This window comes from Lycorma delicatula, chromosome 4 (assembly GCF_047948215.1).
Source record: "Lycorma delicatula isolate Av1 chromosome 4, ASM4794821v1, whole genome shotgun sequence".
Taxonomy (NCBI): domain Eukaryota; kingdom Metazoa; phylum Arthropoda; class Insecta; order Hemiptera; family Fulgoridae; genus Lycorma; species Lycorma delicatula.
In genome coordinates, this window is record NC_134458.1 from 141549791 (window position 1) to 141566820 (window position 17030).

General features: G+C 30.3%; 1 protein-coding gene across 1 annotated transcript in view; it reads left to right on the forward strand.

Moving 5' to 3' along the window:
• The window catches only part of ana3 (rotatin homolog anastral spindle 3), a 109021-nt gene that overhangs the window by 22355 nt on the left and 69636 nt on the right, over nt 1–17030 (forward strand). Inside the window, exons 9-10 of the mRNA XM_075361805.1 lie at nt 2347–2540; nt 7327–7561. Coding sequence (XP_075217920.1) covers nt 2347–2540; nt 7327–7561 — 429 coding nt within the window. The remainder of the gene's footprint in view (nt 1–2346; nt 2541–7326; nt 7562–17030) is intronic.

Sequence of the window (17030 nt, forward strand, 5' to 3'; positions counted from 1 at the left end):
AATTGGTAATAGTATAATTTCCAAGTACCAAGTGGAACTTTGTACTGCAGATAATGAAGAACAAAGGAACATAATTTTTAATACATTTTGGTAGCAAAAAGAGTTTGCTTCCACATTTCATAATAACTGTTCTTATTTAAAAATGGTAGTTGTTCATTATTATTGTTATTTTTTATATTGCAATGGTTGTCATCACTATGATATTCCATCTGCAGTTTGATTAATCAGATCACTTACCCAGATTTTTTTCATCACCTAAAGTTCTGAATTACTGTAGGATCCTTTGACATTTTTTTCAATTATTCAATTTCAGAATGGAAAATTATGGATATGATGTGGTATACTTGTATCACTTTTACAATGCTCCAGTACCTGGTAAATCTCAGAGAGTGGTATCTTAGAAATTTATAGATGTGAAGTAAGGATAAAACTCCAGTAGTAAAAAGTATGTTTAATGAACCCATCTCCATTGGTAGCATAAGTTCTCAATACTGAGTATAGTTTCATAGTTTTCTATACCATTTATTAATGGCTAATGACCAAAGCTGTTGATGCCACTTAAAATTTATTAAAACACCTATGGACTAATGGGTTAGTTACTTCATACACTAGGTTACTGCTTTGCTGTAAATTATTCATCCTTTTCTATTTAAATCCTTTTCTATGTAAATTATTCATCCTTCCTTTTCTATTTTTTTTTTTTTTCATTCTAAATCTTGCTAATTGAAAATTTTCATATTTTTCAGAAAAAAGATTTAAAAACCCGTACTTACTTCATTCTGTCTCTTAATTATTTTTTTTTATTTTACTTGATTCACATATTACAGTTGTTCAAACTTTTTCAAAGTCTATATTTAATAAACTACTCTAAGTTTAAACTTCTTATATTATCTCTTAGAGTAACTTCTTTACTTTTGAACAGAAGTATGGTAATTCACTGGTTGGACCATTTTGGTTCTTATGTGATAGCTGTCCCATCAGTCACATTTTATGGGCACTCCCATTTCTTATTCTGAGTTTGCAGAAATGGTTATTTTTTGATGTGCCTATCAGCTAAAGTCAGGCCAGGCCTCCTCTTTCTATGATCTAATTTAATCTGGTATCTGTACATTTTAAAAAAGTACTATCCTTCAAACAAAGTTATTTATATATCTTGATGAAGGGTATTACCAAGTAATATTGTATAAGTATGAAAACAGTTGCAGCCTTGAAAGGAGACAAACCTTACAAAGATAAAATAAGATCATTATGGTAATTGAAATGTGTGAAGACATTACTTAGATGTTGATTATATTATGAATAATAACCTTCAAGAGATAACTTATAAAATTTTATTAAGAGCATTATTTTATCAAGTTGAATCATTTGAAGTGTAGAAGTTACAATCCTGATATACAGAACATAAAAAGCAGTCTATTTCAAAATATATAATATTATCAGTCATAAGTCTTACTCATATTGTAGAAAACGTCAGAGCCTATGAAGAAACTGTAGTGGAACCTGTACGACAGAAATATATGGTATCATGAAGCTCTGTCAATCTTAACATATCAGTTTAAATGAGATAAAGAATGGGACATGTAATTTATTATAAAAATATTTCATAAAACTACATTTTTCATAACAAATTTCTATACCCACATAAAGGTTTTTGAAAAATTTTGTAGGTAAAATATACAAAACTGTTACCTTAGTAAGTTATCATTTGCTAACTAACAGTAATCCTAGATATTTTCCGGAATTATAATTTCATTTTGAAAATTTGTCAGCACCTAGTAGTCCAGTCCAACCTTTTCAGTATTAAGCATCCCTGCATTTTCACATAATCCAGATTATTTTGATTCCAGTGCTTTTAAATAACTCCAGAAGAGAGACTGAATAAAAGGAAATTTATGAAATAGCTGCAGAATAATTTTTCTTTAAAAAAGAAATTGTTTAGTACAATTTCTTAAATATTGTATTGTTTTTTGGGATAGAAATGAGTAAGACTTTATTTGTTTCATCTGATCTGTTATACTTTTCAGAAATTATAATTGAATAACAAACTGTTATTTTTGGACAGTGGATGAATACATAAAGCTATGAAGTAAGCTGCATTTAACATTCTTGTTCTTTCATTGTAACTAAAATGAGTTGAACCATTGAATTGAAGAAACTGTTTTTCTGCTCAGATAAAACAGCCTAGAGAAGTTAAAATTCTATCAAATAAATTTTATAATTTAAATCAACAAATTGATCTGCTTCTTTTAACATTAGTATAGGTTGAAATTTTATATATTTTTAATTACTTACCCTATTTATTTTTTATTATTGATGATAAACGATTTATTTGTTTTTATATTACAGGAAGGTGGAGAATCAGACTATAATGTTATCAAAGTTTATTATAAATCAATGAAGTCATCATTAAAATTTTTACATGAATATAAAACCTTAACAACTGAAGAGACAGTAAAACTATTTAAATCAGCATTACCAAGTTTAGTACTTCATCACAGATTAGAGATGATTAAATTTTTTATTGATAACTGTAATGAAAAGTATGTATATTTTCTTTGTCATCAACTGCTATAGTAGTGATGATTTGAGGTTAATATAAATTTAAAAAATGTTTTTCTTTTTTACCGATCTCCAGCAGATTTTTTAAAACTTAACAGTCTTAGTAATCAGATGAATTGTACTAGGCATGGTTTTATAGTAAGGTCTGTTTTGAAGTAACAATAAAACTAAAAAATATGAAGAAACTTAATTACTTATGCATAAAAACAACTTTTATTTACTACTTTTCTTGTTAACTACCTTCAACTTGACATTTGTTTCACTTGCTTCTTCATTTCCTCTTTAAGAAATTCCATCAATGCTGACTGACTAAAACACTCAGTAATGCCATTTTTCAATTTTTCATCATTATAAAAAAGTTATGATGCAAGCCACTATTTAAGATGAAGAAAAAGAAAATAATTTTGTGGGAGCTAAGTTAGGGCTATTGGGTAGATGATTAAGGAATTTTCATCAGAATTCTTACAGTTGCCTCATGTCTTATTTGCTATGTTTGACCAGGCATTGTTATGCAAAAACAAAATCTTGCGGGAAAGCATCCATCCCACACATTTATTTATTATAGCTCTTCTAAGATTTTTTAATGTTTCCAATACATATTAGCATTTACAGTAGTTCTGCGATCACTTAATTCAACAAGCAAAATTCCCTTTTTGTACCAAAAACCAGTAGCCATAAGCTCCTTTACTGAACATTTTTGTTTGAAACTTTTTGTTCTAGGACATTGTAAATGTCCCCATTGCATTGACTGTTGCTTTTTCTTGAGGTTCAAATAAAAAATCCAGGCTTTATCTCCAGTAACAGTGTGATCAATTAATTCATCACCTAATTTTTTTAGTGCTGAAAAATTTGTGCGCTGCAGCAAGATATGTTTTCTTGTGTTTCAGTTAACAACATTGGCATCCATTTGGGATACAGTTTTTTATAGCCCAATATTTCAGTCAAAATTTCAGAGATCAAGGAACATCAGAGATAATTGTGACATGGTGAAGCACCAGTTTTCTTGAATTTATTTTGTCAGCTTTAAAAGTCAAATCATTTGTTATCACTGACGGTCAGCCACTACATTCTTTATGATGAGAGTTCTTTTGTTTTTCTCGAAATGAATGGCACCAGTGTCTTACTTTAGAATAACTCATAATTTTCTGCCTGTGAACGTCACAAATTTACTTTGAATTTCTGTTGCAGAAATGTTTTTGCTTTAAAAATCAGATTATTCCTCGTACTTCACACTTGACAGGGTCAAATATTGTTGCACTCATTATAAATGGATGAATATAAACAACTAACACCAAAATGACCAAACTATTGTTGCTAGCAGCAGAGTATTAATTGATATAGTTCAGGTACGCTAGCGCCATCTGTTTACATAGCATAGAGTTGATAAACTCAAAACGGAACTTTCTTTAAAATCATGCCTTGTATATTAAATTAGTATATATGAATATTTACAGAACCCTCATAATAAAACACAGACTAATCCATTAACTATTTGGTTTACTGAAACAAACATTCCAGAATACCACTCGGAGATCTGGATAGTTTACTGTTTAACCCAGGTAAAATTAAAGTTAAAAAATCACAGCTAAATAAATAATTACTGATGCCCCAAGATAAACAAGATATTATAATAATAAATAATTGTCAGAAATCAGGATGCTGTAGGAGTCTTACCTTCACCTCTGTAGAGAAAGATAATTATATCTGAAGAGGAGGAGGTAAATAAAATAGTTCTTTCATATTTTGGTTGGAGCAGCTTCCAGCTATATGGTGTAAAACTGTCCTCATTCGCTTCTTATATACATAATGTTGTTTAAGCCTTCTTATATTTGTACCTATTAAAAGATTGTTTACTTTGGTGTTCATTGTGAATGATTCCTAGAACTATTTGGAAGCATTTTATTATCAACATTTGCAGTAAATGCAGTAAAACACAATTTTTTTAATCTCGCATCTAATATTTTTAATTTCTTTTATAAAATTAATTTTTGGTGTTCACTCAACAAAATGAAATAATATCAATATAATTATGAAATAATATAATAATAATGATGTTATATAATAATAGATAAATTATTTTTTGATGCCTTCTAACTGTAATGCTTCTTTCTTTAAGATATTAATTAGGTACTTTGGCTAAATAATAAGACTGAGTTCATGTTATAAATCTTTCAAGTTATTGCAGAGTAGGTATCTTTTTGTTTCCTGTAAGGATGTAAATTTTACAAATTCCAGTAAAATATATCAGAAAAAACTCACAAGGTTTTTTGTATCATATCAGGTCGTATAAAAAAAAAAAAAAATATATATATATATATATGATTTAATATCATTTGTCCATTCCCCTACCAATTATTTTGAAACTTTACAGACTTTTTAATGAAGGTTGGAAAAATGCTCTGTGAAAATTTCAGCTTTCTAGGATGTACAGAAACAAAATGATCGCTTCCAAATGAAAACAACAATCTTAGGTAAACCAAATTTTTTATTCATTACAAAATAACTGGTAAAAATGATTAAAAACCGATTATGTATTGTTAATAACAGCTGTTCAAATTGAATAACTCACCTTAAAGCTTGCTACAAGGTTACTGGTTTCACATTTTCACCTGAGAAGACAAGATGTGTAGTTTTTTCTTGCCTGCGGGACCCCTTTATTCCACAAATCTTTCGTGGTGGAGAGCTGATTGCTATCTCTTCTTCTATCAGATTTTTAGGCTTATTTTTTTATAGCAGCCTTACATGGGTCAAACACATCAAAGAATTGAAAACTAGGTGTTCCAGACTTTTAGATATGCTGCGGGTCCTTAGCAATACCAATTAAGGTGCAGATTGCTTGTGTATGTTGCATTTTTATTATTCCTTGGTTCGTTCCCACTTGGATTATGGTTGTGTCACCTGCTCTTCAGTGTATAATACTGTGCTTAAGATGCTAGATCCTGTACATCATGCTTTCCTTTGGCTTGCTACAGGTGCCTTTAGATCAAGCCCTGTCATGAGCATTCTTTTCGAATGCGGTGAGCCATCACTTTGGGATAGACGGAACCAGGTATTAGCATCTTATTTTAGCCGCCTTAAGGGACAGCCAAATCACCCGGCTTTTGACGCAGTTCTTGGAAATACTTACTTTCACAGGTATGAGGACCGTCCACGTTCTACTGCACCTGTAGGTATTTGTACCTGATGTTTACTGCACCTTATGAATGTGGCCGCACCTTCTATTTTTCCTGTTTATCTGTGTTCATATCCTCCGTGGACAATCGCCCACATACATTTTATGTCTGACCTCGCGAAATACAATAAACAGTCAACACCACCTATTTTCTTTCAGCAAATGTTTCACCATATTCTTTTCAAGGCAAACCTGGACGCAGTGGTATATACAGATGAGTTGAAAAAGAACAATATCATCGGCTGCGTGTTTATTGTTAATGGTCGAACCTTTATGTTTGGTCTACCTGGTATTATGAGTGTCTTTACTGCTGAATTGTACGCTTTAAATAAGGCTTTGAGTATCATTAATCTTAAGTACTGTTGTATCGTTACTTGTAGCGACTCATGTAGTGCTCTCCAAGCCTTAGAAAATCTTTATTCCAAACATCCTGTTGTTACCGAGATCTACAATGCAATTGCCGAATTGAACTATTGCAACACACAAGTGATTTTCTGCTGGATCCCTACCTACATAGGGATTCCGGGTATTGAACGTGCAGATGATGCTGCTAAAGAGGCATGAAGTCAACCATCTTTCACTTCCTGTGTTACTGCATCCGACTTTGTTAACTGTGTAAAACTCACTCTTTGTGTAAAGTGGCAAGATAACTGGATGGCTACGGTAGATAAAAAACTGGTATATTAAAGGTTCTGTGTTGTCATGGGTCCCCACATACAGGAAAATTAGTCGTGAGGAAATCGTCCTCTGCTGATTGCGGATAGGACATATGAGAGCTACTCACGGGTATCTGATGTCAGCAGTAAATGCACCAGTATGCATGCGATGCAACTGACGATTGACTGTGCACCACATTCTTGTGTAATGCATACGATATGCGGCCTTGCATCATAAGTTTAAGTTGCCTGAGAATTTTCGTCAAATCATGGGCAATAATAAAGAGGTTTTAGACCAGTTGTATTTATTTCTTTGGGGGTGTTAATATTTTACAAATTTTTTAATATTGTTTTTTTTTTTTTAAGTTTTTGTTTTGTCTTTATTTTAATATTTTAGTTTGTTTTGATATTGTTTTTAAATCTCTCCTTTAATTTTTTTTTTTGTACTATTGTTTTATGTTTATATTACATGCTTTGTTTTCAGGGCATTTCTTTTAAATTTTTAATTGCAAATTTTGTTTTTTTTTTGACATAGTTTTTAAAACATTTCCATCGTGTTCAGGTGATGATAATGCTGAAGCGTTTTTTGCCCACAAAAACAAAAAAAAATTGTTTTTAATTGCATTTACCAGCTATTTTATAATGAATAAACGATGTGGTTTATCTGAAATTGCTGTTTTTATTTGAAAGCCGGCATTTTGTTTCTGTAAATACTAGAAGGTTAAAATTTTCACAGAACATTTTTAGAATTATGTTAAAAGATCTTAAAGTTTCAATAAAATTAGTTGGGAAATGGGCGAGTGATACTAAATCAAAAGTGTGTACCTCTTCGTGGGATACATGGTATATTATTCAATACAGTAGTTTTTTTTAATTTGTAGATTAGTTTAATTTTGATTTTTTTCTCTAGTGAACAATTGTAATATTTAAATGTTGCAGATTTGTTGATAAAAATACAGAAGAAGCTACAATGATTCTTGTTACATTATTGGCTCATGTTGATAGTAGAGTGTGTTTAGAAACATACTCTGCATGCCATGAAAAAATTTCAACATTTCTTGGACCAGAACAAGCTACTAAAGGATATGATCCATTTCCAAAGCTTAAATTTTTTATTAATGCATTTGTTTTAAGAGAAATTATTTGCCATGGTTTGAGTAGTGATGATAAGCAAGTGAGTATTATTTGCCTGTTGATTTTTTTTTTACAGTGTTTCCTTTTTTGTATTATGACCACCTAGGATCACAATCAGTCAAGTCAGTTTAGTTTTGTCGATGTCATTCACTAGCAGTGCAAAGTCGTTGTGAAAGCACGGCCATTTGTTTTGATTTTTGGCCCGTTTTTATTATTGGGAGCCATTTTTTGAGTACTAGTTTGAATACTAGATTGTGGATACCAGTGTTCTTTGATGGTTGGGTTTCAATTAACCACATATCTCAGAAATAGTAGACGTGAGACTGTACAAGAATACACTTCATTTACATTCATACATATCATCCTCATTCATCCTCTGAAATAATACCTTACAGTTGTTCCAGAGGCTAAACAGAAAAAGAGAGTATTTGAGTCATTCCCGCATTACTGTTTTCAGAGCGCAGTTTAATAGTAGCAAGAGACTCCATTGCCTTGGAGTCCTGTTATGATCTCAAATGGTTCCGAGAGTTTGCCTCAGAATTTCACTTTTGACTTACTGTTTATAAGGGTCAGTTTTGTCATGTTTATTAATTTGGGGTATAGTCTGAGTGTCATAGAATTTTTAGTAGGGATTCTCTGTGGATGCAGTCATTCACTTTCTTGAAGTATACAGATATTATCACCATGTCTTTGCTTCTTTTTCTTTTGTAATCCAGTACTAGCTTGAGACTCAAGATCTGGCCCTGACATGTCCTCCAGGTTCTGAAACCTTCCTGGTATTCTAGTTCTTTCTCGAGTTGTAAACCAATCCTGTTGAGGATGATTCTCAAAAAGAATTTTGTATGATGTGTCTAGTAGTGAGACTCCCCTGTAGATTTTAGGGTCTGTTTTGTTTGCTTTTTTTGTGTAGCAGATGGATGAGGGCCGATGTCCAGTGTTCTAGGTGTTCTTTGATACAAATGTTGACAAGCTGTTGATGAACAGCGATTTTTGCTGGTGTCCTGCATGTTTCCAGATCTCTACAAAGATATGATCTTCTGCTGCTTTATAGTTCTTCATCTCATCCAGTGCTTGGTAGACTTCTTTTATTGTAGGAGGGTTGTTGTTATTGGGGTGCTGGTGTCAAAGTTTAGCAGCTCCGTCAGTTCTGCACAGTTTAGGAGTTTGTTGAAATATTTAGCTAGGATTTCCGTGTTGTCTTTATTGTGATAGGCCAGATTATGGTTTGCATTCTTCATTAGTAGGGTTGAAGGTTCCTATTTTTAGAGTTGTTTTTTGAAGGTTTTGTGGTAGACCGTCAACTGCGTTTTATTGAATTCTTTTATTGATTGCAGTGTTTCTTTATGATGTTATCTTTTTATTTTCCATAGGATTGGAGTGGTTTCTTTTCTTTCTTTTATTAGATTTTGGAAGAATGTTTCTTATTTTTGGGATTGGTGTAATAGTCATGCTTGATGTTTCTTCACTGTTTCATTACATCACTGTTCCACCATTGATGTTTTTTATGAGTTTTATTGGGGTCAATTCTTCTGCAGTTTGTTTAAGTTTGTCAACTAGGTCTTCAAGTTCATCCATGATTATTATTTTTTCGGTTGTTTTTTTGGTAATTTTCAATCTTGATTAACAGGGTATGGTCTGTTTTTCTTTTAGTTTTAAGGGCTTGGTTTTGTTGCTTCCTTCGGGGAGTGAATTTAATTTTAATTTTATTGAAGCAAAAATAAATACCACAAGGGAATGAAAGGTGGTGCTTTATGTATGATCCGCAAACAAAGCGTCAATCTGCTGCTTGGTTGAGTCCTGGAGCACAAAGACCGGCGAAAGTCAGGCAGCAATGAAAGAGTGGAAATGATGTTGATTGCTTTCTTCGACTCAAAGGGCCTGATTTATCATGAATTCTAAATTCTATTTGGAAGTATTCCTTATTAATATGTTACTATTTTTTATTTGATATTTATTTTAATTATGAAACAAAGTTATATGGAAAAAGTATAATATCTTAGTATAATAAATTCTCAGTTTTAACATTATACTAATTTGTAATTACAGTGGGTAATGCATACTTGTTACAGTATTAGAATTTTTTTCTGTAACTTATGAACACTTATATCTTTTATTCTTTTTTCATTACAGTGTTGTATTTCTTCCCCATTGTTGTATAAATTAACCCCTTAAAATTGGCTATAAAATTTACAATTTAATTACTTTCTTTGTGTCACCATTTTTAATTAAGTTCATCAAACTGCTTTAAAGTTCTAATTTTGTCCACTAAATTTTAATTGGTTAGTTTCATAACAATAACGTTTTAATACAGTCTTAAAAAATGGTTATGGTTATTGAACATTCATTTTTTTAGGTATGCCTTACAGTTAATTTTATTTTTTATTTAAAATTAATTTTATTTATATTTGTAAAGTAAATCAATATACAGTAATTGGATCAATCCATTCAAAGTATCCTAAAAAAAACATAAGCTGGTTGCTTGACCAATCCAAAAAAAATTGAAACTTACCCACTTGTTTCTGACATGTCTTAGGACCTTAAAACTATTTTTTTTTCTTAATTTTTTATTCATGCAGTTAACCAGTGGTGGCCAGTTTTGTTACTGTGCACACATTTACTTTTGTGATTGTAAGGGTTTACGAAAAAAGTCATGTCTAAAAAACTATTGGTCCTGGAAGAATTAAACAAAAAGCAATTTATTCATATTTTCTCAAGGTAAAAGATTGGTTCAGTGGTTTATTTATCTATCTCTCTTCTTTCTATGAGAAAATTACCAATAAAATTGAACATGAAAACTGTGAAATTTCACTTTTGGTAATTTTTTTCAAGAGGCAGGGATGACATACACAGTCTGAAGTATTTTTTTATATGTAAGTATATGTTAGTAGTTTTACCATATATAATATTAATGGTGATATACTTACCCCTAAATTTTTATGAATTTTTGAAAACTAATCTTTTTTAAAAAAATTCAAATTTTGGCTTCAAATAACACTGATGTGGTCGGTGATGAAAATCTCAATTTTGCACAACTTACAGTGTTTTTGTAGATGTTTATGGCAAATTAAAAAGTTTCTTGTGTATTTTACTTATAAAAATGTTATAACTCCTCAAAAATCATGAAAAACCTGTTAAAAGCAATACCATTTTGACTCGCTAAATAAGTGCTCCAGGGGGGTTTCTTGTCTTCTTTGCACTTTACATTTTTAAAAGGCTGATGGTCTATGATCCTTGCTTAAGTTTTTCAATTTTGATGGATGTGATACACCCAAAATGCTACAAGCAGCATCCAGTTGTTCAATATTGTGATGTGGGGCAATGTATTGCTCTTGGTCTTCGCATTCATGTAGTTCTTTGTTCTGCTGAGAAAAAATATATTTTGAAACCGTTAACACAAAGAGACTTTCCGGGAACTAAATTTAAATTTGGAAAAACTGTCCATACAGGTGACTGAATTTTGACAAAAACTTTTTGTCAAAAGCCCTTGGAGGACTTATTTAGTGAGTCAAATTGGTATCACTTTTAACAGGTTTTCATGATTTTTGAGAGGTTATAACTTTTTTATTAGTGCAATACACAATAAATTTTTTTATTTGCCATAAACATATACAAAAACACTGTAAGTTTTGCAAATTTGAGATTTTTATCACCAGCCCCATCAGAGATATGTGAAGCCAAAATTTGAATTTTTTTAAAAAAGATTAGTTTTCAAAAATTCATAAAAATTTAGGGGTAAGTATATCACCATTAATATTATTTATGGTAAAACTACTAACTTATACATACATATAAAAAAATAATCCAAACTGTGTATGCCATCCCTGCTTTTTGAAAAAATTACCAGAAGTGAAATTTCACAGTTTTTCATGTTCAATTTTATTGATAATTTTCTCATAGAAAGAAGAGAGATAGATAAATAAACTACTGGACCAATCTTTTACCTTGAGAAAATGTGAATAAATTTTTTTTTTTGTTTAATTCTTCCAGGACCAATAGTTTTTTAGTTATGGTTTTTTTTGTAAACCCTTACAATTGCAAAAGTAGATGTGTGTACAGTAACAAAAATGGTCGCCACTGGTTAACTGCTTCAATAAAAAATTAAAAAAAAATTTTTTAAGGTCCTAAGACATGTCAGAAACAAGTGGGTAAGTTTCAATTTTTTTTGAATTGGTCAAGCAACCACCCTTGAGTCACTTCAAATGGATTGACCCATTTAGAAAGATGCTAGTTAATAATGAAAACATGACAACATGAATCTTGAAGGTAGCTACAGCAAACTTCAGTATAGTCTTCTAAACTCTGCAAATAGCTCTAGAGTTAGATATGATTGTAATGATTATTACAATACACAATATTACAGTGTAATATTACAATTACACTGGTGAATAGTGTACAGCTTTATGTCATCCTGAAGCTCATCAATTTTTCACATTCCATCTTTGAGCTTTTGTGCATGATGAGAGTATTTCTCTGATTGATGGATCATAGATTTTTCTGTTGCTTTTAGTATAAGAATTCCCTTAACTTTTAAGGAGAAATTAACACTGTGCAATGCAGCATGTCATTTTGAATCTTATCATTTCAATTAAATTAAGCTCAAAGTACATGGTGCAAATTTATTATCTTGTCTATGTCAGTTCATCTACTGCATTCACTTGATATGTTCTCCGCATGTTGTCTACAAAGTGTAGCAATTCTGTTCATTGTAAATTGTCAGTGAAAGCAAATGTTATTCGTTTTTAACCAAGAATGTCTGCTTTTCTCAATCCTGAAATGGGTAGTTTTTCCTTTAACCAAGAGTGATATTAGTTTCATCTAGTAGGATGGTAACTAATATCCTATTTTATTATTATTATTACTATTATTATTATTGTATATACTAGTATAGTATATAATACTACGTATGTACTGTTATAATTTTTATATTATCATTATTAATACAATAATTAATAATTGTTATTATAATTATGACTATTTCCAAGATGTTAGGAAATTGTTTATGAACCCAGTCTTCAGTTATACCATCATTTACAGAATCGTTTACTACATATGAACCATAATCTGGAGGCCCTTGAAAAAGTTGTTTGATTCCAGTTGACAGCTCCTGGAATTCATGTTTCACATTTTTTATTGTTTCATTTCATAACATACACTGTTCTGTAATTAATCTAGTTTTGAAAATGTATGTAATATTTTTGTTAATCTTTTTAAATCTTTCATTTTTTTTTGTTTTCTCCTATAATCATGCCACTGCATATGTCTTCACATACTAGGAATGTTGCCATGTTCCTTTAACTTTTTTTTTTATAGAATGAATAGTTTTGAACAAGTTCATGCATTAAATATTGTTCTAAGTGTTAAATTTTAAAAACCACCCATGTCTGAATTAATTACAGCATTTTTTTATTTATTAGAGTTGCATTTTGTTGATAAAAGGGACTTTCAAATGAATTCCACTTAATTGTATTTAATTTTACTTGAATCTTTCGGCTTCTCTTTCCTTTTTTCTTTTTTATACTTTTTTTAATTAAAGATTCCTTATTTATATTCAGTCTGCTTTGTCACTATTTAACCATATATATATATATATATATTTAAACCATAAATTATATGTCATTCATAACAGCTCATTACATAATGTCATAAGGAGAAAATTATTTAACACTAAAAATGAAGAGATTATGGAAAAAGTGATAATATAGTAATACAAGTGATTTTAAAGAAAAGTGTTATATTTAAACACTTTTGTATATAATAAACCAATCATATATAGATAAATATACAGGATGATATTTAACCCTTTGATGTGTAAGCTTCTGAAACTGGGTTATGCTACAACACAAGATATTTTTCACAAATGTGTAAACAGTTTCTGAGAATAATACTGTACTTGCAATTTTTAAGTAATGTGTATTGAAAAAGTCATACCAAGAAAATCCTGGAGATCCTTGTGGTCTAATTAACTTTGATGCGTACTTATTTTAAAGTAAAGAAATTATAATCTTAAAATTTTTAATGCTTCACAAAAAAATTTACAATTTTAGCACCAATCTAAAAAATTTCCCCAATTTAAATTTGATGAAAACACATGACTTCTAAAGTACCACTATTTGTGAATAAAATTAAAAAAAAGAATCACTTATATGCATTATTTTCAAATCTACGTGTTTTTTCTTTTTACAAAAGTTGGTTATTCAACATTTGTGTTTAGGAAAACACTCTGCATGGAGCCCCTTGTTGCATTTAGTACACTGTGTTCAAGATCTTTTTTCTCTTCAGCAGTGCATACACAGAATTTTGATTCCTTTCTTTCAGAAAGTTTTCACAAACCTGGTGATTGACTTAAATATCTTTCAACTGGAACTATTCCTTCAATATCTCTCCACAATTTCTACGTGTAAGCAAACCTGCAATTTAATTTGTTGTCCCTCTGTAGATTTATTGTGTTCCTTATATAAAATATAAAAATTGAGGGCCGTTCTTCCATGATGTTAAAAGCACCACGTATAAAATGAAGCATTATCAAAATAGGTAACCTCGCGTATATTCGACAACACAACCTCAAATGACAAGTTAGATGTTGAATATTGTTAAAATGTTTGTAGTCTTATCCCGTATTCAGTTTATCAACAGTATCGAAATCATTATTCTTTCAGCTTCATTTGAAGTATATATACATATATATATATATATATATATATATATATATATATATATATATATATATACACTATCTATTGGTGAAAATAAGACTACATTTTAGTTACAAAGTAGTACTGGCATATCTATACCGTACACATTTTCATAAGCACTGTTGGTAACGATGTATTGTTACCTTACACTTGTAAGGGTTTAGTATGCAAACAGCATCAAATTTATAAACTAAGGGATACTAGGAGATAAAAATAAGTTTGGATCTACATTGTTACAAAATTACTGCTTTATGGTATTTTGAAATTTTAGCCCACCATCTTGGATCCCCATTGAATGAAACTTTTATTTTAAATAGGAATGTGGACATATTAAACATGATTTTAATTTAAACCTTTGCTAGAAAAACAGTGGCAAAAACTCTTTCTTAAAAATGCTTTATTTCAAGTTACAAGCAATTAGAGTTGCAAAAATGTAAAGATTACCGTAGTAGTAAAACAAGGAAAACGCTCCTATAACTTTTTTATTTTCCATAACCTAAATTACATCCTACAATAAACTCTAAACAGTTATTGTTGAAATTAATGCTCCAAACACTAATAAAAACACCCTTCACTGTAATATACAATAATTAATCATTTGCAACATTACTACAAATTAAATGGTTTGGTCAAACTGATACTATTTACTTTAATTTTTACAATATTTAATTTTAAAATTTAGTTAAATGTTTTCAGTCTAATGTTACTTAAATACAATAAATTTTAGAAAAAATTTTAAATATTATGAAATTTTAAAACTGTATTAAAAATTTGGTGAGAAAATGTTACAACAATGTAATTTGTATTAAGTTACCACAATGTAAGTTGTTAAATTCTCATTTTGGCTTCTTCAACGTATAAATATAATATTTGATTGTCTATCAATTACAGTAATGTACAAATTAATCCTAACACAGGGAATATTGTGTTTATTTCTGTGTTGTGTCACTGCTTGACCACACCCATTCTTTAAGTTGTCTGTGTAATGTAATGTTATTATACTTTGGTTCTCTGGTAATTTTCATGTTATAAATAGTGTTTTGTGAAAGTTTATTTAATTTTTTATTACAAAATCATATTTTTGTTCTGTGTACTTGTATAATAATGGACTTGAAGTTCAAAAAGGCATTTGAAAATTGTTTCTCTTTCTTAGCATACCAGTATGACACAACAACAAGTAACTTCTGAGTGTGATATTGGACTAGGGACAGTGAATGTTAGTATAAATTTAAAGAAACTTCCTTTTCACCTCAAAGGAAAGGCAAATGTGGGGTTGTAAAAGAAAAACTAATCCAACACAGAATCTGAAACATGATTCTATCTCTCCAACACAGAATTAGTGTGTAAAAGTAAACTTGTTCCAAAATTTTCTGCTGTGGACTTATATCGAGAATTAGCAGCCAGTGAAACAGATTTACACATGACAACTGTTAGATGCTGACTTCTTGCAGCTGGATGAAAAACTCGTCAGCCAGCTAAAAAGCAGCCTTTAAGACCCCAATGCACAAAACAAGGCTCTTGCAGGCCAAAGCATACACTAAATGGACCAAAGAAGATTGGAAAAATGTTATTTTTCAGACAAGTCACATTTTTATATTCAGGGCAGGGGGTTAGAAAAGTATCAGATGAAAATACATCACTAACTCATATCCAACAATCAGTTAAACCTACCCAGAAAAAAATGTTTTGGAGTTGTTTTACATTTGAAGGTCCTTGTTCATTGCACCCAGTAGATAATATGTTGAAAAGTGATGGATATATCAAGGTTCTAAAGTAAAGGGTTGTGACACAACTTCAAAAAACATTCCCACAAAGCAACAGAGTGCACAAAGAGTGGAAAAATGTTTTTAAGAATAAAACATTAAAGTGCTCTGCTGGTCAGGTAACTCTCCAGACTTATCCCATTGAAAATTTTTGGACAATAATCAAAAAGCAACTCAAATATTAATTTTACCACAAAAATTGATTTCATTAAAGCGATGGTTTCATGATGAGATAAAAAAAAATATGTAGAATACTTGTTGAATCAATGCCAAATTGTGTACATAAAGTGATTTAAGAATAAATATTAATTACTAGATATTTACAAACTGTACAGGTCTGACATTTTTTCTAAATAACATCTTTGTTAAAATATTAAATAACATTTGTGTTTTGATTAGTCTGCATGCTGCTGTATATATTGTAGAATTAAGTTCTGGTGGTTCAAGTATTTGCTCTCCAGTAGAAATTTTATTATCTTCATTTTTCATTAGTTTTACCAAACAATAATGCCTTCAAGTTAAACCAAAACCAAAAGAATGAATGGGTGCAGTAATAAGAGTACAGTCTTTACAAGAGGTATGTGATTTATTTAATAATAGACTTTTCAAAACAAAAAAAAGCAATAATTAAATCAGCTGTAATGAAGAGTACAATTGAAGAAACTGGTACTGTAAGAAATCGTCCTTGTACTGGGAGACCAAAAACTGCCACTTATGATACAAAATTATTAGATATTTTTCAGAGGTTTGTTGCAAATGACATTTTTTTTATGTAATGAGCTGAGTAAAAACACATATCTCAAATATGGTTCATGTAAATAAAATTTAGAAATTAAATAAAAATTTTGTTGATTTCTCTTTCTTTGTTATCTGTCTGCAGATTGGTTTGTAATGAGTTTCCAGAGTTTTTTCTTTTGAGCTGTTCTCTGTAGTTACTCCTAGTTTTAGCAGTTTGCATCATCTGTGATCTATCTCATGTACTCCAGCCTACCCCTTCCTTTATGGTTTTCCCTTCAATCATCCCCTTAATAATTGTCTTCGAAAAAGAATTTAA